The sequence below is a fragment of the Monodon monoceros genome, unplaced genomic scaffold (assembly GCF_005190385.1).
Source record: "Monodon monoceros isolate NGI ecotype Baffin Bay Population unplaced genomic scaffold, NGI_Narwhal_1 Super_Scaffold_19, whole genome shotgun sequence".
Lineage (NCBI taxonomy): Eukaryota > Metazoa > Chordata > Mammalia > Artiodactyla > Monodontidae > Monodon > Monodon monoceros.
Window position 1 is genome coordinate 10185159 of NW_021703775.1, and position 25298 is coordinate 10210456.

Consider the following 25298-nt stretch of genomic DNA (forward strand, 5'->3'; position numbering starts at 1 on the left):
GGCTTCCCTGGTGGCACAGTGGTTGAGAGTCTGCCTGTCGATGCAGGGGACATGGGTTCGTGCCCCAGTCTGGGAGGATCCCACATGCCGCGGAGTGGCTCGGCCCATGAGCCATGGCCACTGAGCCTGTGCGTCCGGAGCCTGTGCTCCACAATGGGAGAGGCCACAACAGTGAGAGGCCCGCATACCACAAAAAAAAAAAAAAAAAAAAAAAATGACTGTATGGTAGTGGCACAAAAACAGAAATATAGATCAATGGAACAGGATAGAAAGCCCAGAGATAAACCCACGCACATATGGTCACCTTATCTTTGATAAAGGAGGCAAGAATATACAGTAGAGAAAAGACAGACTCTTCAATACGTGGTGCCGGGAAAACTGGACAGGTACATGTAAAAGTATGAAATTAGAACACTCTCTAGCACCATACACAAAAATAAACTCAAAATGGATTAAAGACCTAAATGTAAGGCCAGACACTATCAAACTCTTAGAGGAAAACATAGGCAGAACACTCTATGACATAAATCACAGCAAGATCCTTTTTGACCCACCTCCTAGAGAAATGGAAATAAAAACAAAAATAAACAAATGGGACCTAATGAAACGTAAAAGCTTTTGCACAGTGAAGGAAACCATAAACAAGACCAAAAGACAACCCTCAGAATGGGAGAAAATATTTGCAAATGAAGCAACTGACAAAGGATTCATCTCCAAGATTTACATGCAGCTCAATAACAAAAGAACAAGCAACCCAATCCAAAAATGGGCAGAAGACCTAAATAGACATTTCTCCAAAGAAGGTATACAGATTGCCAACAAACACATGAAAGAATGCTCAACATCACTAATCGTTAGAGAAATGCAAATCAAAACTACAATGAGATATCATCTCACACTGGTCAAAATGGCCATCATCAAAAAATCTAGAAACAATAAATGCTGGAGAGGGTGTGGAGAAAAGGGAACACTCTTGCACTGCTGATGGGAATGTAAATTGATACAGCCACTATGGACCGCAGTGAGGAGGTTTCTTTAAAAACTACAAATAGAACTACCATACGACCCAGCAATCCCACTACTGGGCATATACCCTGAGAAAACCATAATTCAAAAAGAGTCATGTACCAAAGTGTTCATTGCAGCTCTATTTACAATAGGCAGGACATGGAAGCAACCTAAGTGTCCATCATCGGATGAATGGATAAAGAAGATGTGACACATATATACAATGGAATATTACCCAGCCATAAAAGGCACCGCTTATTGAAGAGACTGTCTTTTCTCCATTGTATATTCTTACCTTCTTTGTCATAGGTTAATTGATGTATAAATAAACCCATAAATGTATGGGTTTATTTATGGGCTCTCTATTCTGTTCATTGATCTGTCTGCTTTGGGCCAGTACCATGCTTTTTTGATTACTGTAGCTTCATAGTACAGTCTGAAGTCAGGGAGCATGATACCTTCAGCTCTGTGTTGTTTTTCTTTTTTCCTCAAGATTGCTTTGGTAATTTGGGGTCTTTTGTGGTCTGATATAAATTTTAGGATTATTTATTCTAGTTTAGTGAAAAATGTCATGATTATTTTGATAAGGATTGAATTAAATCCGTAATTGCTTTGGGTAGTATGGAAATTTTACAATATTAATTCTTCTAATCCAAGAACTCAGATATCTTTCCATTTCTTTTTATCATTTTCAAATTCCGTCATCAGTGTTCTATAGTTTTCATAGTATACATATTTTACCTTCTTGGTTAAGTTTATTCTCAGGTATTTTATTCTTTTTGATGTGATTGTAAATGGGATTGTTTCTTTAATTTCTCTTCTGTTAGTTCCTTATCAGTGTATAGAAAATCAACAGATTTCTGTATATTCATCTTGTATCCTGCAACTTTGCTGAATTCGTTTATTAGTTCTAATAGTTTTTTAGTGGAGACTTTAAGGTTTTCTATGTATAGTATCATGTCATCCTCAAATAGAGTTTTACTTCTTCCCTTCCAGTTTGGATACCTTTATTTCTCTTTTTGTCTGATTGCTGTGACTAGTATTTCTAATACTATGTTAAAGAGAAGTGGAAGGAGTGGACATTCTTGTCTTGTTCCTGATTTTACAGGAAAAGCTGAAAGCTTTTCACTGTTGAGTATGATGTTAGCTGTGCGTCTGTCAAAAATGGCCTTTATTATGTTGAGATGTATTCCCTCTATACCAACTTGGATGAGAGTTTTTATCATGAATGGATGTTGAATTTTGTCAAATGCTTTTTCTGCATCTATTGAAGTTTTTTTTCCTTCCTTTTGTTAATGTGGTGTTTCACATTAATTGATATGCGGGTATTGCACCATCCTTGTATCCCTGGAATAAATCCCACTTGATCATAGTGTAGTATCCTTTTTACATATTGTTGAATTTGATTCACTAATACTTTGTTGAGGGTTTTTGCATCTATATTTATGATAGATATTGACCTGTAATTTTTTTTGTAGTGTCTATCTGGTTTTGATATCAGTGTAATGGTGGCCTCATAGAATGAATTTGGGTGTGTTCCATCCTTTTCAATTTTTTGTAATGGTTTGATAGGTATTAGCTCTTCTTTATATGTTTGTTAGTATTCCCCTGTGAAGCCATGTGGTCCTGGACTTTTGTTTGCTGAGAGTTTTTTTTTTTTTTTAAATAAATTTATTTATTATTTATTTATTTATTTTAGGCTGCCTTGGGTCTTCGTTGCTGCATGCGGGCTTTCTCTAGTTGCGGTGAGCAGGGGCTACTCCTCGTTACAGTGCATGGGCCTCTCATTGCGGTGGCCTGTCTTGTTGCAGAGCATGGGCTCTAGGCACACAGGCTTCAGTAGTTGTGGCACGTGGGCTCAGTAGTTGTGGCTCGTGATCTCCAGAGCGCAGGCCTCAGTAGTTGTGGCCCACGGGCTTAGCTGCTCCATGGCATGTGCGATCTTCCCAGACCAGGGATTGAACCTGAGTCCCCTGCATTGGCCGGTGGATTATTTAACCACTGCGCCACCAGGAAAGCCACCCCCCCTTTTGTTAAAATTACAAATTCAACTTCCATACTAGTGATTGGTCTGTTCAAATTGTCTATTTCTTCCTGATTCAGTCTTGCAAGCTTGTATGTTTGTAGAAATTTGTCCATTTCTTCTAGGTTGTCCAATTCGTTGGCATATAACTGTTTGTAGCATTCTCATGATTTTTTGTATGTCTGTGGTATCAGTTTTTATTTTCTTTCATGTCTTATTTTGTTTATTTGGGTTCTCTCTCTTTTCTTCTTGATGAGCTTGGCTAAAGGTTTATCAATATTGTTTATCTTTTCAAAGAACCAGTTCTTGGTTTCATTGATCTTTTCTGTTGTTTTTTGTCTCTATTTTATTTATTTTCTCTCCAATCTTTATATCTTTATTACTTCCCTCCTTCTGCTGCCTTTGGGCTTTGTTTGTTCTTCTTTTTCTACTTCTTTGCTGAGAGTTTCTATTTTTTTCATTTGTTTAAAACACGGTCATAATTACTTATTGAGGCATTTTTATGGTGGCTGCTTTAAAAATCTTTGTCCAGTAATTCTAACATATCTGTAATTTCAGTGTTGGCATCTATTGCTTGTCTTTTTCATTCAGTTTGACTTCTGATTGAGGTTTGGACATTTGGGGTGTTATGTAATGAGACTTTGGATCTTGGTTACATCTTCTGTTTTAGCTAGATTCCTCTGACAGTGCTCCAGTGGCAGAAAAGGCACACCACCTCATTACTGCCTTATAGGGATAGAAGCCCATATTCTCCATTCAGCCTCTGCTGATATCCAAGGTTGGCGGGGGCGGGGTGTCTGTCCTTGTTACTGCTGGGTGGGGGCAGAAGTTTCAGTTATCAGCTTGGTGGGGAGGGGTAGGAGAGCCTCACTGCTCTCCCCACATGGCTTGCAATGACACTGACAGTGTCTTTGCTAACACCATGGGATGGTTAAGTCGACTCTCACTAGGCCTCCCCTGACAGCATCCTGTCGAGGAGAAGAAGGGGTACATTGCTACTTCCAGGTGGAGGTGGAAGTCCAGGCTCCCCATGTGGTCTCCACTGTCACCATGGGGGGGTGAACCTCATTACAGTCTATGAGGGTGGAAGACAAAGAAGCCCACTCAGCCTTGAGAGACATGGGTAGTGGGGGACACAGTTTTTCTATGGTGTTTGGCTGGAGTAGATCTGTTATTGTCTAAAAGTTTTCTGTCTTTCCTGGCCCTTTGGGAGAAAAAGCAGGCTTTTTTTGAGATTTTTGTCTGCATCTGTTGATGTTCCTGGGTTGCTAGTTTCTTTAGCTCTGAATGTGGGATGTATGAGGTCAAAAGAAAACCCAGGGAATTCACCACTGTGTTGTTCCTGAGGTCCCAAAGTCCCTAGACAGTTGGTCTTCTCTTCACCTTTCAGAGTCTCCCTATCTTTGTTTTATATTTAATGTTCAGGGTTTTTAGTTGTGCTTAGTGGGAGAGTAGGGAAAAGTACATCCATCCTCCAGATGTGAGCTTTGACTATGATTTATTTTTATAAATTTATTTATTTATTTGTTTTCGGCTGTGTTGGGTCTTCATTCCTGCGAGCGGGCTTTCTCAAGTTGTGGTGAGTGGGGGCCACTCTTTGTTGCGGTGCACAGGCTTCTTACTGTGGTGGCTTATCTTGATGTGGAGCACAGGCTGTAGGTGCGGGGGCTTCAGTAGTTGTGGCACATGGGCTCAGTAGTTGTGGCTTGCTGGCTGTAGAGTGCATGCTCAGTAGTTATGGCACACGGGCATAGTTGCTCCGTGGCTTTTTGGATCTTCCTGGACCAGGGCTCAAACCAAAGTCCCCTGCATTGGCAAGCAGATTTTTAACCACTGAACCACCAGGGAAGTCCCTGACTATGATTTCTGAGAAGAGGAAATGATATCTTGGTAGGATGCTTTCCGGAGAGTTTTGTGAGTTCATCTGATCCCAGATCAGTAGTCTCCCTGGACCTTCCAGTTGTTGTTCCATCTAAAAGTCTGCCTGCAACTATTTCATCCAATGGCAATACTTGACTTTATTTGGAGGATCCTTTACAGTCCTTGCTGGCCTGAGAACCTGATTTACTGATTCCTCATTCCCATAGGCCCAAGCAGGGAATATTGGGACCTTTCTATGGCAAAATGTGGGAAACAAAATATGTTGAGTTTTCCATAATGAAAAATAATTTTTCATTTAAAAATTAAATTATTATGATCATCCTACTTTTTAGGTGCTGAAAGTTATCATTTAAATAAAAAATAATGGTAAGTAGTGCTTTTGCTTTGTTATCCTTACTTGACTAAAAAAAAAAAATGTTGGGACTCCAGGAGGGCTCACAGCAAGAAGTACTTTCCAGAACGTCTGCTGCCAGTGTCCTTGTCCCCATGATGAGCCAGCGCTGCTCCCTGCCTCTGCAGGAGACCCTCCAACACTAGCAGCTGTGTGGCTGACAGGGTCTTGGTGCTCCGGCTGGGTGTCAGGCCTGAGCCTCTGAGTTAGGAGAGCTGACTTCAGGACATTGGACCACCAGAGACCTCCCGGCCCCATGTAACATCAATTGGCAAGATCTCCATCTCAACGCTAAGACCCAGTTCCACCCAACAGCCAGCAAGCTCCAATGCTGGATGCCCCATGCCAAACAACTAGCAAGACAGGAACACAAACCAACCCATTAGCAGAAAGGCTGCCTAAAATCATAGTAACTTCACAGGCTCCCCAAAACACACCACCGGACGCAGCCCTGCCCACCAGAAACACAAGATCCAGCCCCACCCACCAGAACACAGGCACCAGTCCCCTCCACCAGGAAGCCTACACAAGCCACTGAACCAACCTCACCCACTGGGGGCAGACACCAAAAACAACAGGAACTACGAACTTGCAGCCTGTGAAAAGGAGACCCCAAACACAGTAAGTTAAGCAAAATGAGAAGACAGAGAAATATGCAGGAGATGAAAGAGCAAGGTAAAAACCCACCAGGCCAAACAAATGAGGACATAGGTAGTCTACCTGAAAGAGAATTCAGAGTAGTGATAATAAAGATGATCCAAAATCTTGGAAACAGAATGGAGAAAATACAAGAAACATTTAACAAGGACCTCGAAGAACTAGAGAGCAAACAAACCGATGAACAACACAATAAATGAAATTAAAAATTTTCGGGACTTCCCTGGTGGCGCAGTGGTTAAGAATCCGCCTGCCAATGCAGGGGACATGGGTTCGAGCCCTGGTCCAGGAAGATCCCACAGGCCACCAAGCAACTAAGCCCATGCTCCAGAACTACTGAGCCTGTGTGCTGCAACTACTGAAGTACACACACCTAGAGCCCATGCTGGGCAACAAGAGAAGCCACCACAATGAGAAGCCCATGCACCTCAACAAAGAGTAGCCCCTGCTAGCTGCAACTAGAGAAAGCCCGCACGCAGCAGCAAAGACCCAATGCAGCCAAAAATAAATAAATAAATTAAAAAAAAATTCTAGAAGGAATCAATAGAAGAATAACTGAGGCAGAAGAGCGGATAAGTGACCTGGAAGATAAGATAGTGGAAATAACTACTACAAAGCAGAATAAAGAAAAAAGAATGAAAAGAATTGAGGACAGTCTCAGAGACCTCTGGGACAATATTAAATGCACCAACATTCAAATTATAGGGGTCCCAGAAGAAGAAGAGTTAAAAAAAAGGGTCTGAGAAAATATTTGAAGAGTTTATAGTTGAAAACTTCCCTAACATGGGAAAGGAAATAGTCAATCAAGTCCAGGAAGCACATAGAGTCCCATACAGGATAAATCCAAGGACAAACACACCAAGACACATAGTAATCAAACTACCCAAAATTAAATACAAAGAAAAAATATTAAAAGCAGCAAGGGAAAAGCAGCAAATAACATATAAGGGAATCCCCATAAGGTTAACAGCTGATCTTTCAGCAGAAACTGCAAGCCAGAAGGGAGTGGCAGGACATATTTAAACTGATGAAGGGGAAAAACCTACAACCAAGATTACTCTACCCAGCAAGGATCTCATTGAGATTTGACAGAGAAATTAAAACCTTTACAGACAAGCAAAGGCTAAGAGAATTCAGCACCACCAAACCAGCTTTACAACAAATGCTAAAGGAATTTCTTTAGGCAGGAAACATAAGAGAAGGAAAAGACCTACAAAAACAAACCCAAAACAATTAAGAAAACGGTAATAGGAACATACGTATTGATAATTACCTTAAATGTAAATGGATTAAATGCTCCAACCAAAAGACATAGACTGGCTGAATGGATAAAAAACAAGACCCGTATATATGCTGTCTACAAGAGACCCACTTCAGACCTAGGGACACATACAGACTGAAAGTGAAGGGATGGAAAATAGATATTCCATGCAAATGGAAATCAAAAGAAAGCTGGAGTAGCAATTCTCGTATCAGACAAAATAGACTTTAAAATAAAGACTATTACAAGAGGCAAAGAAGGACAGTACCTAATGACCAAGGGATCAACCCAGGAAGAAGATATAACAATTGTAAATATTTATGCATCCAACATAGGACCACCTCAATACATAAGGCAAATGTTAAGAGCCATAAAAGGGGAAACTGACAGTAACACAATCATAGTAGGGGACTATAATACCCCACTTTCACCAATGGACAGATCTTCCAAAATGAAAATAAATAAGGAAACACAAACTTTAAATGACACATTAAACAAGATGGAATTCATTGATATTTAGAGGACATTCCATCCAAAAACAGCAGAATACACTTTCTTCTCAAGTACTCATGGGACATTCTCAATCATAGATTATATCTTGGGTCACAAATCAAGCCTTGGTAAATTTAAGAAAATTGAAATCATATCAAGTATCTTTTCCGACCACAATGCTATGAGACTAGATATCAGTTACAGGAAAAAATCTGTAAAAAATACAAAAACATGGGGGCTAAACAGTATGCTACTAAATAACCAAGAGATCACTGAAGAAATCAGAGGAAATAAAAAAATACCTAGAAACAAATGACAATGAAAGCATGACGACCCAAAACCTATGGGATGCAGCAAAAGCAGTTCTAAGAGGGAAGTTTATAGCAATACAATCCTACCTCAAGAAACAAGAAAAATTTCAAATAAACAACTAACCTTACACCTAACGTAATTAGAGAAAGAAGAACAAAAAAGCCCCAAAGTTAGCAGAAGGAAAGAAATCATAAAGATCAGATCAGAAATAAATGAAAAAGAAATGAAGGAAATGATAGCAAAGATCAATAACACTAAAAGCTTGTTCTTTGAGAAGATAAACAAAATTGATAAGCCATTAGCCAGACTCATCAAGAAAAAAAGGGAGAAGACTCAAATCAACAGAATTAGAAATGAAAAAGGGGAGGTAACAACTGACACTGCAGAAATACAAAGTATCATGAGAGATTACTACAAGCAACTATATGCCAATAAAATGTACAACCTGGAAGAAATGGACAAATTCTTAGAAAAGCACAACCTTCTGAGACTGAACCAGGAAGAAATAGAAAATATGAACAGACTAATCACAAGCACTGAAATTGAAATTGTGATTAAAAATCTTCCAACAAATAAAAACCCAGGACCAGATGGCTTCACAGGCGAATTCTATCAAACATTTAGAGAAGAGCTAATGCCTATCCTTCTCAAACTCTTCCAAAATACAGCAGAGGGAGAAGCATTCCCAAACTCATTCTGTGAGGCCACCATCACCCTGATACCAAAACCAGACAAAGATGTCACAAAAAAAGAAAACTACAGACCAATATCACTGATGAACATAGATACAAAAATCTTCAACAAAATACTAGCAAACAGACTCCAACAGCACATTAAAATGATCATACACTATGATCAAGTGGCATTTATCTCAGGAATGCAAGGATTCGTCAATATATGGAAATCAATCAATGTGATACACCATATTAACAAACTGAAGGATAAAAACCATAGGATCATCTCAATAGATGCAGAAAAAGCTCTTGACATATTTCAACACCTCTTTATGATAAAAACTTTCCAGAAAGTAGGCATAGAGGGAACTTGCCTCAACATGATAAAGGCCATATATGACAAACCCACAGCCGACACCATTCTCAATAGTGAAAAACTGAAACCATTTCCTCTAAAATCAGGAACAAAACAAGGATGCCCCCTCTCACCACTGTTATTCAACATAGTTTTGGAAGTTTTAGCTGCAGCAATCAGAGAAGAAAAAGAAATAAAAGGAATCCAACTCAGAAAAAAAGAAGTAAAGCTGTCACTGTTTGCAGATGACATGATACTATACATAGAGTATCTCAAAGATGCTGCCAGCAAACTACTAGAGCTAACCAATGAATCTGGTAAATTAGTAGGATACAAAATTAATGCACAGCAATCTCTTGCATTCCTATACGCTAACGATGAAAAATCTGAAAGAGAATTTAAGGAAACACTCCCATTTACCACTTCAACAAAAAGAATAAAATACCTAGGAATAAACCTACCTAAGGAGATAAAAGAGCTGTATGCAGAAAATTATAAGACACTGATGAAAGAAATTAAAGATGATACAGACAGGCGGAGAGATATACCATGTTCTTGGATTGGAAGACTCAACATTGTGAAAATGACTATACTACCCAAAGCAATCTACAGATTCAGTGCAATCCCTACCAATCTACCAATGGCATTTTTCACAGAACTAAAACAAAAAATTTCACAATTTGTATGGAAACACCAAAGACCCCGAATAGCCAAAGCAATCTTGAGAAAGGAAAGCGGAGCTGGAGCAATTAGGCTCCCTGACTTCAGACTATACTACAAAGCTACAGTAATCAAGACAGTATGGTACTGACACAAAAACAGAAAGATAGATCAATGGAACAGGATAGAAAGCCCAGAGATAAACCTACACACATCTGGTCATCTTATCTTTGATAAAGGAGGCAAGAATATACAATGGAGAAGAGACTGCCTCTTCAATGAGTGGTGCTTGGAAAACTGGACAGCTACATGTAAAAGAATGAAATTAGAACACTCCCTAACACCATACACAAAAATAAACTCAAAATGGATTAAAGGCCTAAATGTAAGGCCAGACACTATCAAACTCTTAGCGGGAAACATAGGCAGAACACTCTTTGACATAAATCACAGCAAGATCCTTTTTGACCCACCTGCTAGAGAAATGGAAATAAAAACAAAAATAAACAAATGGGGCCTAATGAAACTTAAAAGCTTTTGCACAGCAAAGGAAACCATAAACAAGACTAAAAGATGATGTGCAGAATGGGAGAAAACATTTGCAAACCAAGCACTGACAAAGGCTCAATCTCCAAAATATACAAGTAGCTCATGCAGCTCAATATCAAAAAAAACAAACAAGCCAATCCAAAAATGGGCAGAAGATCTAAATAGATATTTCTCCAAAGAAGATATACAGATTGCCATCAAGCACATGAAAGGATGCACAACATCACTAATCATTAGAGAAATGGAAATCCAAACTAGAATGTGGTATCACCTCACACCAGTCAGAATGGCCATCATCAAAAAATCTAGAAACAATAAATGCTGGAGAGGGTGTGGAGAAAAGGGAACCCTCTTGCACTGTTGGTGGGAATGTAAATTGATACAGGCACTATGGAGAATGGTATGGAAGTTCCTTAGAAAACTAAAAATAGAACTACCATATAACCTAGCAATCCCACTACTGGGCATATACCATGGAAAATCATAATTCAAAAAGAGTCATGTACCACAATGCTCACTGCAGCTCTATTTACAATAGGCAGGACATGGAAGCAACCTAAGTGTCCATCGACAGATGAATGGATAAAGAAGATGTGGCACATATATACAATGGAATACTACTCAGCCATAAAAAGAAACGAAATTGAGTTATTTGTAGTGAGGTGGATGGACCTAGAGTCTGTCATACAGAGTGAAGTAAGTCAGAAAGAGAAACACAAATACCATATGCTAACACATATATATGGAATCTAAAGAAAAAAAAGGTCCTGAAGAACCTAGGTGCAGGACAGGAATAAAGACACAGGCGTAGAGAATGGACTTAAGGACATGGGGAGGGAGAAGGGTAAGGTGGGATGGAGTGAGAGAGTAGCATTGACATACATACACTACCAAATGTAAAATAGATAGCTAGTGGGAAGAAGCTGCATCACACGGGGAAATCAGGCTCGATGCTTTGTGACCACCTAGAAGGGTGGGATAGGGAGGGTGGGAGAGAGATGCAAGAGGGAGGGGATATGGGGATACATGTATACATATAGCTGATTCACTTCGTTATACAGCAGAAACTAACACAACATTGTAAAGAAATTATACTCCAATAAAGATGTTTAAAAAAATGTTGGCAATCACCAAATTGCTTTTCTTTCTTTCTTTTTCTCTTAATTAAAAAAAAATGAGATCTATTTTATATACATTGAAATGCACAAATTGTAATGATACCGTTCAGTGAGTTTTGACAGATGAAATGGTAGATTGCATAGTGCACACGCCATCCATCATCTAAGAAATTCCTCTCAGCCCTTTTTCTATTAATACCTTCCCTTCACTCCCAAGGTTCTGTCTTTGTACCACTGCTCAGTTTGTTTGCTCTGGAGTTTCATAGGAATGGAAGTAGATAGACTGGATCTTCTGATCAGCATGATGTTTATGAGATGTTGAATAGTTCATTCCTTCCTTTTTTTTTTCTGAGTAATAGTTCATTGTATATATCTCTGCCAAACTCTTCCAACTCCCTCTCCCTCTCAAATGCTGATTTCTCTAGGACTCTGCTATGAGTCCAGTTCTTGCAGGCTGACTTCAGAAATTGGCCTTGTTACCTCCAGCTGACCTCAACTGCATCATTCCACAGTTATTAAGGTACAATGTCCTGTCTGTACGCACCTGCGGGAAGAAAAAATTACTGAAGATTTAAGATCTTTTAATTTTTTTTCTGCATTAAATGAGTTTGATTGTGTTTAAAAAAATGTTTATTGTTGATGGACATTTAGGATGTTATGGATTTGGTGTTACTATGAATAAGATTGTCAGGATCATTTTTGTTCATTTTTTTTGCACGTATGTTTTCATTTCTTTTGGAAATACTTAAAAATGGTATTAATGGATGTTATAGTAGGCATTTATTTAACTGTCTAAAAAACTACTGTAAACAGTTCTCCAAAAGTTGTTATACCATTTACAACTTTACTAGCAGTGTATAAGAGTTCTGTTGTTCCACACCCTCACTGACATTTTGATGTTGTCAACCTTTTTAATTTAGGTATTCCAGTGGGTACGTAGTAATATCTCATTGTGTATTCATTTTCATTTTCCTGATATTTAATGGTTTGGGGCACTCTTTTGAGTGCTTCCTTGTTTTTCATGTGTCTTTTGTCAAGTGTCTGTTTAAATCTTTTGCCCATTTTAAACTGTGTGCTGTTGTTATCGTTTTTAAAAACACCAAGTTGTAAGGGTTTGTCATACATTCTAAATACAGGTACTTGGATTTTTCCCAGTCTGTAGCCTATTTATTCATTTTCTTAACAGTATCTTTTGAGAAGATGAAGTTTTAAAATTTGATGAAATAATATTTTAACTTAAAATATTAGCTTATAAATTTCCTGGGAAATAAAAGGGGCAAATATGATTTTGATTGTGATTGCATTAAATCTACATATCAGTTTGGGGAGAATTGATATTTCAACAATTCATGAACATGGTATATCTCTCCATTTTATTTAATTCCCTCCAACAATATTTTGTATTTTTCAGTAATAGAATCCTTGAACATATTTCATTAAATTAATTTCAAAAATTTTTAAATGTGTTTTAAAGATCTTGCCAATGGTATATTTAAATTTTTCATTTTCTACATGTATGTTACATATATGTTCCATATTTAGTACACACACAATGAATTTCTGTACATTGACTTGTACAATAAGCTCACTAAAATCACTTAATAGTTCAAGTAGTTTGTAGATTCCCTGAGATTTTCTAAGTACTCAGTAATATCATCTGAGGATAAAAACATTTTGCTTCTTTCTTACCAATCTGTATTTTTTAATGCATTTTTCTTGCTTTGTTGCATTGGCTGAGACCCGCAGGTCAGTGTTGAAAGGAAATATTGAAATGAGGCATCCTTGCTTTTTTCCTCAGTCTTACGGGGAAAGACTTCTATATTTTGATATTAACTGTAAGTTTTTCATAGCTGTCCTTTATCAGATTGCAGAAGCTCCCTTTTACTCCTATTTTGAGTTTCTATCTTGAATATTTTGTAATTTATCAAAAGCTTTTTCTGAATCAATTGTTTTCTGCATATCGATCATATGATTTTTCTCCTTGATTCCATTAATGTAATCAGTTACACGATTTTTTAGTTTTAAACCAATCTTGCATTTTGGGGATGAATCCCACTTGGCCATGATGTTTGTCCATTTTATATAAGATGATTTTACATGCAAACCTTTTGTTAAGGATTACTGTACCTATGTCCATAAGGAATATTTGTCTTTTAGTTCCTTGTTATGACCTTGTTAGCTTTTGGCATCAGGGTATGCTGGCTTCATAAGAGGAAAAATATGTTCCTTCACCCTCTATTTTTTTAAAGAGATTTTGTATAAAATTGTCAATGAGTGTTTTTATCTGGTGTAATACCCTCTGAGAATAAAGAAAATTTGGGGGCAATTTTTTTGTAGTGAGAGTCTATGGCAACAAATCTCCCAGTTTTTACTCATCTTAAAATTTTTAATTTCATCTTCATTTTTAAAGGACAATTTCACTGGATGTTGAATTTTAGATTAATTTGTTATCCTATTGTCTTCTTTCTTTCCTTGTGTCTGATGAGAATTCAGCTATCATTCTTAACATTTTTCCCATGCATGAGATTAAGTTTTCTCTGACTAAGTTTACAATGTTTTCTTACGTTTTGTTTTAAGCAATTTTACTATGGTGTACCTAGGTATGGGGTTTTTTTGTTTGTTTTTAAATTTATCTATTTGATGTTCATTGTACTTCTTGAATATATAGAGGATGTTTTATATCAAATTTGGAAACATTTCAACCATTATGTCTTCTAGAATTTTCCCATTCTCTCTGATATCTGGGATTCCAATTGCATGTATGTTAGGTTGCTAATATAATCCCACAGGGCACTGATGTTCCCTTCATTTTTTTTTTCTTTTTTCTCTCTGCCCCACTTAGAATAATACTGATCTGTTTTCAGGTGTACTAACCTTTTTCTGCAATGTTCATTCTGCTATTAAACCCATCCGTGAATGGGTTTGTTTCATTTTACAATATTTTCAATATTTAAATAAAACTTTTATTTCATTTTTAAACAGTCCTTTTTTCAGTTCTAAAATTTTCCTTTCATTCTTTTTTAGAGGGCACATTTATCTCATGAAGTATCCCATTTTAATCTATTATATCCATTTTTTTCTTATAAATTCTTGAATACATTTGTAATAATTGTTTTTAAAACTTACTGGTCATCTGTAAGTTTGATTTTACTAATTGTGCTTTCTCTAGATTTGGGGTTATTTTTCCTGCTTCTTTGCAGATCTTATACCTTTTGATTATACTCCAGACACAATGTGTAACAGATTTTATTTTCTTTTGTTTATTTCCTTTTCTTTTGTCTGGTGGTTAGGGTATGGGGCTGATCACTAGGGTTCCAGAGTCAAGTTGAGCAGGGGCTGCTTTAATTAGCCCAACCCCCATCCCCACTCCCATACTGCCTTTTCGGTCCTGTCAGCAGTTGAGTTGGCAGGATGTTGGAACACGGTCTCAGAAATCTTTGATTCAGTTTTGGGTTCAACTTCTGGTTGTTACCATGGGAGCTAAGTTCTCTTGAATCTTTTTACATCTTAACTAGAAGTCCTCCCAAATTGCTTTTGAAATCATTTGGTTGATGAAATTCGAAATTCCAGGACCCGTGGACACAGAATTTCTCCATAATAACTTGTGACTGACTCTTACTGCATATTTAGTTCTGGCAGTTTTTGTAGCTTCTGCTTCTTGAAAAAAATAGTTTGACTGAAAATTATTCCTTCTTGGGTATGTTCACATTCCTTTGGGTCTGTACTTATACGGCTGGGCTATCAGCTGATTAAAATGCCATAATCTCATGTATGAAAACGTGTGAAGCTAGTAGTGAAGTTTTACTTTAACCACCTAATTTAATATTCTTTCTCGGTTCATGTAAATGCCTTTGTAGAAAATGCTACCAAGGGCGGCACTGTGGTTACTTTAATTCCATTGCCAATACTTTTATATGGTTTCCTGTATTCTAAAGGGAAGGCTATATGCACTTGTCTTCTTTTTAAACTTTTCCTCTTATGAATCAGTAGCAGTATGAATAAATGTCAGAAGTTCTTATTAAGTGGTTAAAGTTGATACCTCTGTCTCAGCGTTCGTGAGTTAAGTAATGATGATTAAGCAGACTTTGTATTAGAAAATGCCAGAGTTATAAAAAAATTGTTTTTTATTACTAAGTAAAGAACACGCAACAATAATAATATTTATAAATACCCTGTGCCAAACTCACTTGGTTCTGACATTTTAGAGAGAAGGAAGTCACAACATCAAGATTGAAAGTCCCACGCCTTTACTAAAATGGGCTTTGCCAGTCATACTTAGCAGAGAACAGAATTATGTACTCTTTGGTCGAGAAACATTGCAATAGGAAAAACATTTGGAGGGTAAATTTGTCTCTCCTCAAAATAAACTCTCTAGTTAGGCTAAATGAAGGCATTTTTGTTGTTGTTTTTGTTTGGTAAGGAATGCAATTTCTCCACTCTAACATCTCAGACTATGCTAAACATTTTTATCAGATGAAGAAGTAATCAGCATAAAATATAATTCATATTGATTCAGAGAAAATATTAAGCTGGAGTCCTGATTATTTAACAGAACCACAGAATTTCATTTCATGCTAATGAAACTTGGCCATGGCAACCATGAGAATGTATGTGTTCTTGGGACCAAGAAGCTAAGGACTGGCCCCGCCTTGAGGAGCTGGCCAGTGGTCAGTAGAAACAGGAGCAGAGCTCCCCTTTCCCATGGTTGTCGGGTAAATTGACAGGGCTGGAAGCACAGCACACAGTGTGCGATTCTGCCCCACGTAAAGGTTTCAGGTATGTTTTCCTTTATATTGACCACTAGCCTGGCATTTGGGGCTAAGGTGGCAGATTAGCTGTTACAGACCTACCATTCTGACCCTTTAGAGAATGTTTGTCTACAGAGGCAGGCAATTCTGCAAGAGAGGTGAATGGACGGGAGAGAAGTTGGAAATCTTCCCAACACGTGGTACCAGCTGCAGGGTAATTACTTGATTGAGGTGATTTTCACTATTTGACAGTCAGCCTGTTGCTCTTTGAAGGGATTTGACTTGTGTTTGGTGACTTAAGGTGTGGACCAGAAGAGGCAGGAAGGCCTGTGTAAGAGGAGAATCCACAGAGCAAGTGGCCCTCTGTCCACAGGTAGAGAATCTGTTGTTTCTTGAAGACCCTTGTATCTGAGCCTCATTGGCTTGTTTTCTGGAGAGTTGAAGCCTTGTCCTTCTTGGGAAGAGCATCAGGCTGGCCCTTTCACGTCATGGTGACTGGCTCTGAAGCCAGTGTCCTCAGCACCTTCCTTCAGAAGCAACATCTGAGAGCCCTCTTGCACCACCCATTACTGTCCTAAGTCCTCTTGGGGAACCTGCGGCTGGTCAGATCCATGCTTTCCACGTTGGACACGTGTGGAGTATTGATTCTGACTTAGGGAGAATAGCACAGGTCATACGTTTGCTACAGTGGTGGAGGCATTTCCTCAGGGCAACACCCTGTACCCTCCAGAGACTGGGAACAGTGAGGCACTGGGGGAAAGATGGAGGCAGAATGGAAGCTGTGGAAGCAGAAAGCTCTGGATGAAAACCCTAGTTGTTCCAGTTATGAGGTATGTGACTTGGAGCAAAATCCTAAACTCTTTAAGCCTTGGTTTCCGCATCTGTAAAATGGGCTGGTAGCTGACAGACTTGTTATGAGGACTGAAGGAGGCAGTTAATATAAAGACCTCGTCTGTAACCTGGCACACAGTAGATATCCAGTAAATGGCCATCTCAGGGAGCAGAGCACAGAACACCGGGGTCACATAGCTGCACGATGCTGTTATAAAGATGCTGGAGATGCAGGGATGCTGCCGAATCAAGGCAGCCGAGTGGCTCCCTCTGTACCTTTACGTGTTCAGCCACCTGGGAAGGGGTGTGGAAAGCGTGGACACTACGCGGAAGAGGTGACTCCTTGGCAAAGGCTGGGGGGTACCAATCTACGACATGTCCACTGGGAACTAGGATTGAACAACACAAGCATGGGATAGCAGCAGAGGCTAAAGGCAGGTAAAGGTGGCCAGAGGCACCTGGCAGAATCTCAGTTATATGTCACAGCAGCAGTGAAGGCCGTAAATGATAGGCACAAGCAACATGGAAACCTCACTTCACCAGTCACTTCAACTTATTCCCTCATCTCATCTTTTAGATTAAAAAATATTTGTCGATTAATTGTTTTAAGCTTCCCCTTCTTTGAAAGTTTCTGGCTCACTTCCTAGTTAATCCAACATAAGTCAGTTGAAGAAGAAGGGGCAGAAAATTACGTGAATAGCCCCCAATATCTAGCAATGCCTTAGAAAGTAAAGACGGGCTGCATAGAGATTCCTTTTGAAAAGTATGCGTAACTGCTATCTTATAGCAAGTGTATCTGTGGTTTGGTTTGGTAAGGTTACAAGTTTCCATTTCTGTGCTTTAACCAGCTACAGTCATTGGTACCAAGAAGGACACTCTTGCAAATCACCTTTAGGACACACACATGATGTCATTTCACACATGAGGAAACAGGTCAGGGAAGGCTATTTGCCCATGGTCACAGGACGAGGGAGTGGTGGAGCCTCATTCCACACCTTGGCTGCCTGGTGTGCTTTCGTGAGAGAATTCTCTGCAGACCCATCACCCCTGATTTCCCAGGCATCTGGGGGTCAGATGCCCATGTAAACCTGTTCCTCTATCATCCACGCACATGCAATGCTAACCATGTAAAATCTAGCTCTGCTATTGGAGGTACCTGATCTGAGTAGCGTCTATGTGGTAACGGGACATATAAGGACAGGTATTATTCTTTTATTTCTAACCAGCCCAGACCTCCTGAAAGATATGCTCCAAAATATCACTCTTTAAAATCAATGTTTTTCCAAAAAAGTAAAAAATAAAATTTTAAAATAAAATCAATGTTTCCAATGGGTTTACTACCCTTTTGTAAGGCAGGTTGTCCTTTCCTCGAGGTCAGCGTAGGCATGGGAGGCCATTCTGTAAGTGACGGGTGGAACTTCCCCTGGTCCTGGCTTCAGCCTTCCAGGCAGCTAAAGCCAGAAGGGGTCTCAGAGTGCAGGGGGCAGCCACTCGGCCATTGTTCTCCCTTGGCAAGTCGAGCAAAAGCCTGAACAGTGCCATGTCACCTGCCAAGAGCACCTGTGTTCTTCTCCTGTGCCCTGACATTCTGTTACTGACCCAAGAGTGAGTTTTGGAAGAGATTTTATTAATAACACAGTCAAAGCACTGTCAGAGGAGGCCAATTACAACCAGAGATTTAAATAAGAACTGGAGTCTCAAAACATAATACCCCAAATGTCCAAGTTCCAGTTGAAAAACAGTCATCAAACCAAGAACAAGGAAGATCTCAAACTGAATGAAAAAGGACAATCAATATATACCAAGAGGTGACAGAGATGTTGGAATTATTTGACGATTTTAAAGCAGCTGTCATAAAAATGCTTCGACCAGCAACGATGAATACACTGGAAACAAATAAAAAATAGAAAGTCTCAGCAAAGAAATTGAAACCGTAAAGAAGAGTGAATGGAAATTTTTGAACTGAAAAAAAAATTATATATATATATAATAGTCAGACATAGATATACAGGTAAGAATTAAGCATTCAGGGAAAATAAAAGTGACAGAAAAGCAAATAGAGGGCTTTTCGGGTAAGCGGCCTGAGATGACCTCTAAAAATGGTTCGCTATTCACTTGACCCAGAAAACGCCACAAAATCATGCAAGTCAAGAGGTTCAAATCTTCGTGTTCACTTTAAGAACACTCGTGAAACTGCCCAAGCCATTAAGGGTAGGCATATCTGAAAAGCCACCAAGTATCTGAAGGATGTCACTTTAAAGAAGCAGTGTGTGCCATTCAGTCGTTACAACGGTGGAGTTGGTAGGTGTGCCCAGGCCAAACAGTGGGGCTGGACGCAGGGTCGGTGGCCCAAAAACAGTGCTGAATTTTTACTGCACATGCTCAAAAATGCAGAGAGTAATGCTGAACTTAAGGGCTTAGATGTAGATTTTCTGGTCACACCCAGGTGAACAAAGCCCCCAAGATGCGGCGCAGGAATCACAGAGCTCATGGCCGGATCAACCCATACATGTGCTGTCCCTGCTGCATTGAGATGATCTTTACTGAAAAAGAACAGATTGTTCCTAAACCAGAAGAGGAGGTTGCCCAGGAGAAAAAGATATCCTAGAAGAAACTGAAGAAACAAAAACTTATGGCCCGGGAATAAATGCCGCAAAAAAATAAATGCAAATAAAAGTAAAAAAAGAAAGCAAATGGAGGGAATCAGTATCTAGCTAGTACCTACTATGTGACGAGGCCAGTAATGCTAAATGCTTTTATTATTATTATTATGTAATATAAATATATTATTACATATTTATTACTTAATCCTTACAAAACCCTAAGAGAGAGATAATATTCTCTTTCTACAGATGAAGAAACTGAGGCTTGGCAAAATGAAATGATCTGTCCAGGTTCTTTTGACTAACACAGCAACTATTTTAGGATGGCTTCACAAAGGCAGTGAATCTGTAACCAAGTACAGAAGAGACCTGGTTCAGTTGCAGTGTGTCAAGTGAGGGAGAATGGGAATGTGGTCCGGATCCCGATCGTGAAGAGTGTCGTGCGAAAGGCAAGATACGTTTCCGTGGCCCCAAGTAGAAAGTGCAGGTTGTGATTGGATGGCGGATGAGGAAACTGGTTATGGGAACTCAAAACATCAAGTGCTGCTAAAGGACTCAAGTCCACAATCGGTCATTTTACCTTAACCTGAGAAGCAGGTGGACGTGATTCCAGGCTTTTGGGAAGAAGAATGATCAGATCAAGAAAATACTCGAGGAAGGTAACCTTGCACAGCAGGAATCTAGAGAACGTAATGAAGGTCTGAATGAAGGGGCTACGGAAAAGAGCGGAGAGGGTTCTCGAACCAGATTCCGGGATAAAAATAAAGAGAGCGGAGAAACCCTGGATGACTTTTCCATGGCTGATGAAGACAGACCACAAAGATGAATCGACCTTTCTCTTGATGAGAAATGTTTGAGGTGTGCCTGAGGGATGTGCGCTGATACCTCTGATACCCATTTCATTTAACATTTTCAACAACTATTTGGAGAAGGTGGTTCACTGAAATGAAGAAATACATTCTGACATTGTTTCACACACGTGCGCGTGCACCCATTGTTATGAAAGGCTTCAGACATCTTAAAGGGGTCGATTCATAAGATAAGGTGTCTCTGTACCTATTCCCCAGCTCGTCACTTTCACGCTGCCCATCCTCTCCCAAGTGGAGTCCACCGACTCAGTTGTTGAAAAGTATACGTGTTGATGTATACCTTCGTCTTTAAGGAGGATGCTCTTTACAGCTGTTTTAAATGAGAAAATTTAGGCATCATAGAATAAAGAGAAATCCAACCAGACAGAATGGCAAGTCATGCATCCACATACCCATGCCTGATTTCACATCCTGTCAACTCAGCCCCCCGAGTTCATGTGTAAATGGATAGATTCACATTGAAACTTCCCTGGATATGAGTTTCTTGGAAGCTTTTAGAGGCCTTGATAATGGTATTTGGGGGATAAAGAGTTGATAACTTTCTGCTTTGCTGCCTTTTGCATCTTACACTGTGGCTTCACATAAGTACCTCATTCCATCCTGTCACCCGCACTCTAGTGTAGACAGACTCCAGGCCTTGGAGATGAACGCCTGCTGGCCATCCTTGTTTAAGGCATCTCTGCGAGTCAGGAAACACTGCAGTCCTGGTGAAGTGAGGCGATAAAGAGGCACCCGTCCATCACACAGGGTGCCTCTGGCTGGGCCTGACCAGACCCCATCTGTTTCCCTCTACTAATGGCACAGGAGAACTTAAGCATTTACAAGACTTGGGATCCCTAGTTGCAAATATTTTCTGTCTTTTTTCCCCCATCCTTGACACTTTGCTTGTACTGAGGATTTACGTTGGAGGCTAAAGCCCCTCACAGAGATGCTGAAGGAGTGGAGGATGGTTATAAGGCAAGTCCTGGTGATTTGCCTTCTAAACTGCACTGGGGAAGTGGGCTGGGTGGTGGCCTGCAGTGAGACCTCCAGCCCGCTATTCATATTCTCTCCCAGATGCCCACTAACTGGACACTCATCTGGCTTTATAAGCTATTCTTTCAGGACTGACATTCTCTCTTTTCCATTAAGCCTATTGGTCAGCTACACCTGTCAACTGCTTTAATTGTACAATTATAGCACTGTCCTCAGATAACTAAGGTAAGAAGGTAGAAGTGCAGCTGAAGGTAACCCCAGTGGATGGCAATTTGAATTACAATTTTTTTTGTTTCAGTTACCTATTGCTGTGTAACATACAACCCTAAAACTTAGTGTCATGAAATAACAGTTGTTTATTTCTTGCGATTCTGTGAGTAGGCAACCTGGGTTCTAGTATAGTTTTTCAGCTAGTCTTAGGTAGGGTCACTGCAGTCATCTGAGTTTAACAGGCCTGAGGGCCTCACTCATGTATCTAGCAGTGGGTCTGGCTCTTGGCCAAGGCACCTCGGTCCATCTCCACATAGCCTCTCATCCTCCAACAGACTGGGCTTCTGCACAGCAAGGGGTCTCAGGGTCCCAGGGGAGCAACAGCAGGAGTTGCAAGGCTTCTTGAGGCCTAAGCTCTGAAACTCACACAGTGTCACTTTCTGCACATGCTATTGGTCAAGTCACAAGGCAGCCCAGATTCAAGGTGGAGAAAAAGACTCTTATCACGGTGCCCAGGCAAGAAGGGGGCTAATTAAGGGACATTTCAACTTGGGGTAAGGGACTTTACACCAACAGAGAACAGCATAAGGTCGTCTGGTGCTGGGAACAGAGATGTGGGGATATGGGAAGAGGCAGGAAAACCTTCTGCACAGAGTCTTAGGAATAGCTGGGGTGTTGTAAGCACACCGGGTACCTTGGGCATCTGTTGTATAATTAACACCAACACCATGGAAAAATAGAGTTTGTTTAGAGGGCTGTAAAGCTTAGTCACTGCCCATCCTAGGCCATCTTGCGCTCCCAACTGGAAGAAGGAAAATGCAGGGAGAGTCAAAAAGAGGAAGAAAAAACTAATCTACTGCAACCAGGTGTGGATGGAAAGCAAAACCGATGTTATAAATCCCTCCCCCCAAATCCATATATTCACATATCCGCATACTGTCCCTCCCTCATGGGCTGTTTCCTGTTTCCTTAAAGTAGACGTTCTCCAATCCTGCTCACGGATACTTCCAATGGATCTTATGTTCTTATTTTTAGACCAATACTTCCCTTGCTTTGGGGCTGTCCTTTTAAAAATTTTCTGCAAGAATTTGTAACTTGTTCATATTCTCTTATTTTTAAAGGGCACTTCTCCATTGATGTTTTTTCAAACTGGTGAGTATTCTTTGTAAAGAGATGGGTGGGCTTGGGGTGCTTTATCCAGCACAGTTGGCTCACATGCTGGTAGGATGGGGTGAGGGAAGGTGGCTACAGTATGTACCATGTTTATGCTTACAGTATGGAAGCATATGTTTGGTAATAAAACTAAATTTGTATAGTACTTGGCTAAATCCTAAAGGGCTCTCTGGTAATAAGAAAATGCTGGAATTGAGTACTAACCAATGCTACAGTAGCTACCTAAGTTTACTTGGTATGAAGATCGTATTTGTAAAAAATCTCTAAAACTACTTAATAGCTCCACGAGGTAGGAGGCCTGTCTCTGCAGTGTGCGCCTCTAACTCCAGTGCCCAGCAAACCCCTAACACAGGGTGGAGTACAGTACATACTTTGTAAGTAGAAGAATGATCATTATTATTATCATCCCCACAGGCAGAGGTGGGAGGCAACCTGGGACCAGAGTCAAACGTGTTATAATAGGAATGATGCCTGATCCTTCCATCTGGACACTAATCCTTCTGGGTTCATGTTGCAGTCTGTGACACACGGAGAAAGCAAGAAGGAGGGCTCTTTCACACAGCCCCAGAAATTCAGGTTTAGAAAGAATCTTAGCAATCAACCGTCTTCTCGGTCAATCCAGTATTCCTCTTTATAAATGTCTTTGGAGGGTTTGGTCCCTGAACACTTACATGCAAGGAAACACTCTTTTTCACCAGCCATTGGATTCTTTTCTCATAAAAAATCTACTTTATTCTCACTCCTAAAGGTGTAAAAATATCGAATAGAAACCTGCCTCCTGTCATTTCTACCTCTGGACGCTTATTCCGTGTTCGGCATCAGACGGACCAAACCCATGTTCCCTTCCACACAGTGCTCATTCGAACAATTGAATTTCCCCTGTTGCGGAATAGACGACGAAACTGGTTGAGTTTCATAATGCTAACGAAAGGAAAAATTGTCTTGAATAACGATATTACAATACGTGCAAAGTTTAGGGATTCGTACACCATCTCATGGTTTTGAACTGTGTGGGTAGAGACATTGAGAGTTGACAGATGAGTCAGGGATTTGTCAGGAGTATTAATTACAAACTTTGAAATCTTGGTCAGTGAAAGTTCATCATAGTACATCTTGCAAATATGATCAAAGTCTTTTCAGTACTGATTTGATGACGCTTAACCACAGTGTGTAAAGAATGAAGGTTTTCATTAGAAATGACTGATGTACTAGAGCACGCTGTAAGGGAAGATGGATTGTTGGACTATTAAAATTCATGCTCTTCCCCCACCCTACCCCACCCCTCTTTTGGGGGCCCTACTCTCATTGTCTCTGAACACCTGACACGGCGTTTTGAACGGCTGCAAACACCTGTAGTCTTAACAGCATTAGTGCAGCTCAGCGATGGCCACCGCCATGAGGGCAAAGGTGGGGCTGGTGTTAAGCGATGTATTTAAAACCATAAACGTAAACCATAAAAACCTGGGGGCTAACTGTAATTTGGTGAGTGGAAGAAATTTACGGCTGGCTGAAAACTTGAAAAATGGAGGAGTAAAGTGCGTAGCTGCTAAGTGGAAAGGAAAGCAGTTCTTCTGTCTCGCCCTTGTCAAGGTTTAGGAAAACAGTCTATTATTTTTGAGAGCTTTTTTTTTTTTCCTTTCTCCTGGCACCTAAACCATGGAAAATGAAATAAAAACACACTCAATGCAGCTCCTGCAAAATCACTGGCCTTCATTTCCCTCTCCCTTCTGCAAGGAAGACTAATCCGTGCCTTCCAAAGGTTGTCAGAACATGGAGGGTGTCAGTGGGGTTCTTTTGTGCTAATTTCCCACAGGTAGATTTCCCACAGCAGCCAGGTGGAAGGCACACAAAGGTGCCAGTGCCTGGTCTTGGTCCCCCAGGCCCGCTGTGCTGGTGTTTCAGGAACCATGGCCTGCTGCCAGCCATGGGTGGGAGGTGCTAGTCCCCAGAGAACTGGGGCTGGTCTCCTCTGGTTCACCTGTTCTGATGCTCTTCCCGTTCAGTTGCCTCTGTACGCCAGAGGGTGGCACCCCAGGCACTCCAGAGGTGGAATGGAGGAAAAGGGAAAGAACTGGAGGAGAGGTGGGGGGAAGGGGATCGGAGGGGAGCGAAGGGCTGGAGAGAGAAGGCCTGGAAAGGGGCAAGTTGATAAATTGTCTGATTTTGGTCTCCGGCTGCCAGCTAACTTGGAGCCCACCCCTACCCCTTCACGGAATAAGCGGGCTTCTGCCAGACTAAGTGTCAGAGTTAGGAATTTCTAAGATGAAGAAGGCTTGTGACGGTGACCAACAGCCTCTACCCTCCTGGGTCCCAGGAAATCGGAAGGGAAACTAGTGTCAGCGGCTGCTCGGTGTGCCGGGGCTTCGGGGGTGGGCGTCAAGCCGCTGGCATCAAATCGCTACGAGTGAGCACATCTGACCCGTCCCTTTGAGTCGCGTTTTGCAGTTGCTCTATTTGTGCAACTCACGGAAGGATGATGCCCTGAGGGTGATCTCCGCCTTTAACATT

General features: G+C 40.4%; 1 protein-coding gene and 1 pseudogene across 1 annotated transcript in view; both read left to right on the forward strand.

The window, feature by feature from the left end:
* The window catches only part of ACOXL (acyl-CoA oxidase like), a 353725-nt gene that overhangs the window by 328303 nt on the left and 124 nt on the right, over positions 1–25298 (forward strand). Inside the window, 1 exon segment of the mRNA XM_029232291.1 lies at positions 25236–25297. Within this exon segment, the coding sequence (XP_029088124.1) occupies positions 25236–25297 (62 nt within the window).
* On the forward strand, positions 19060–19669 carry LOC114900813 (annotated as a pseudogene).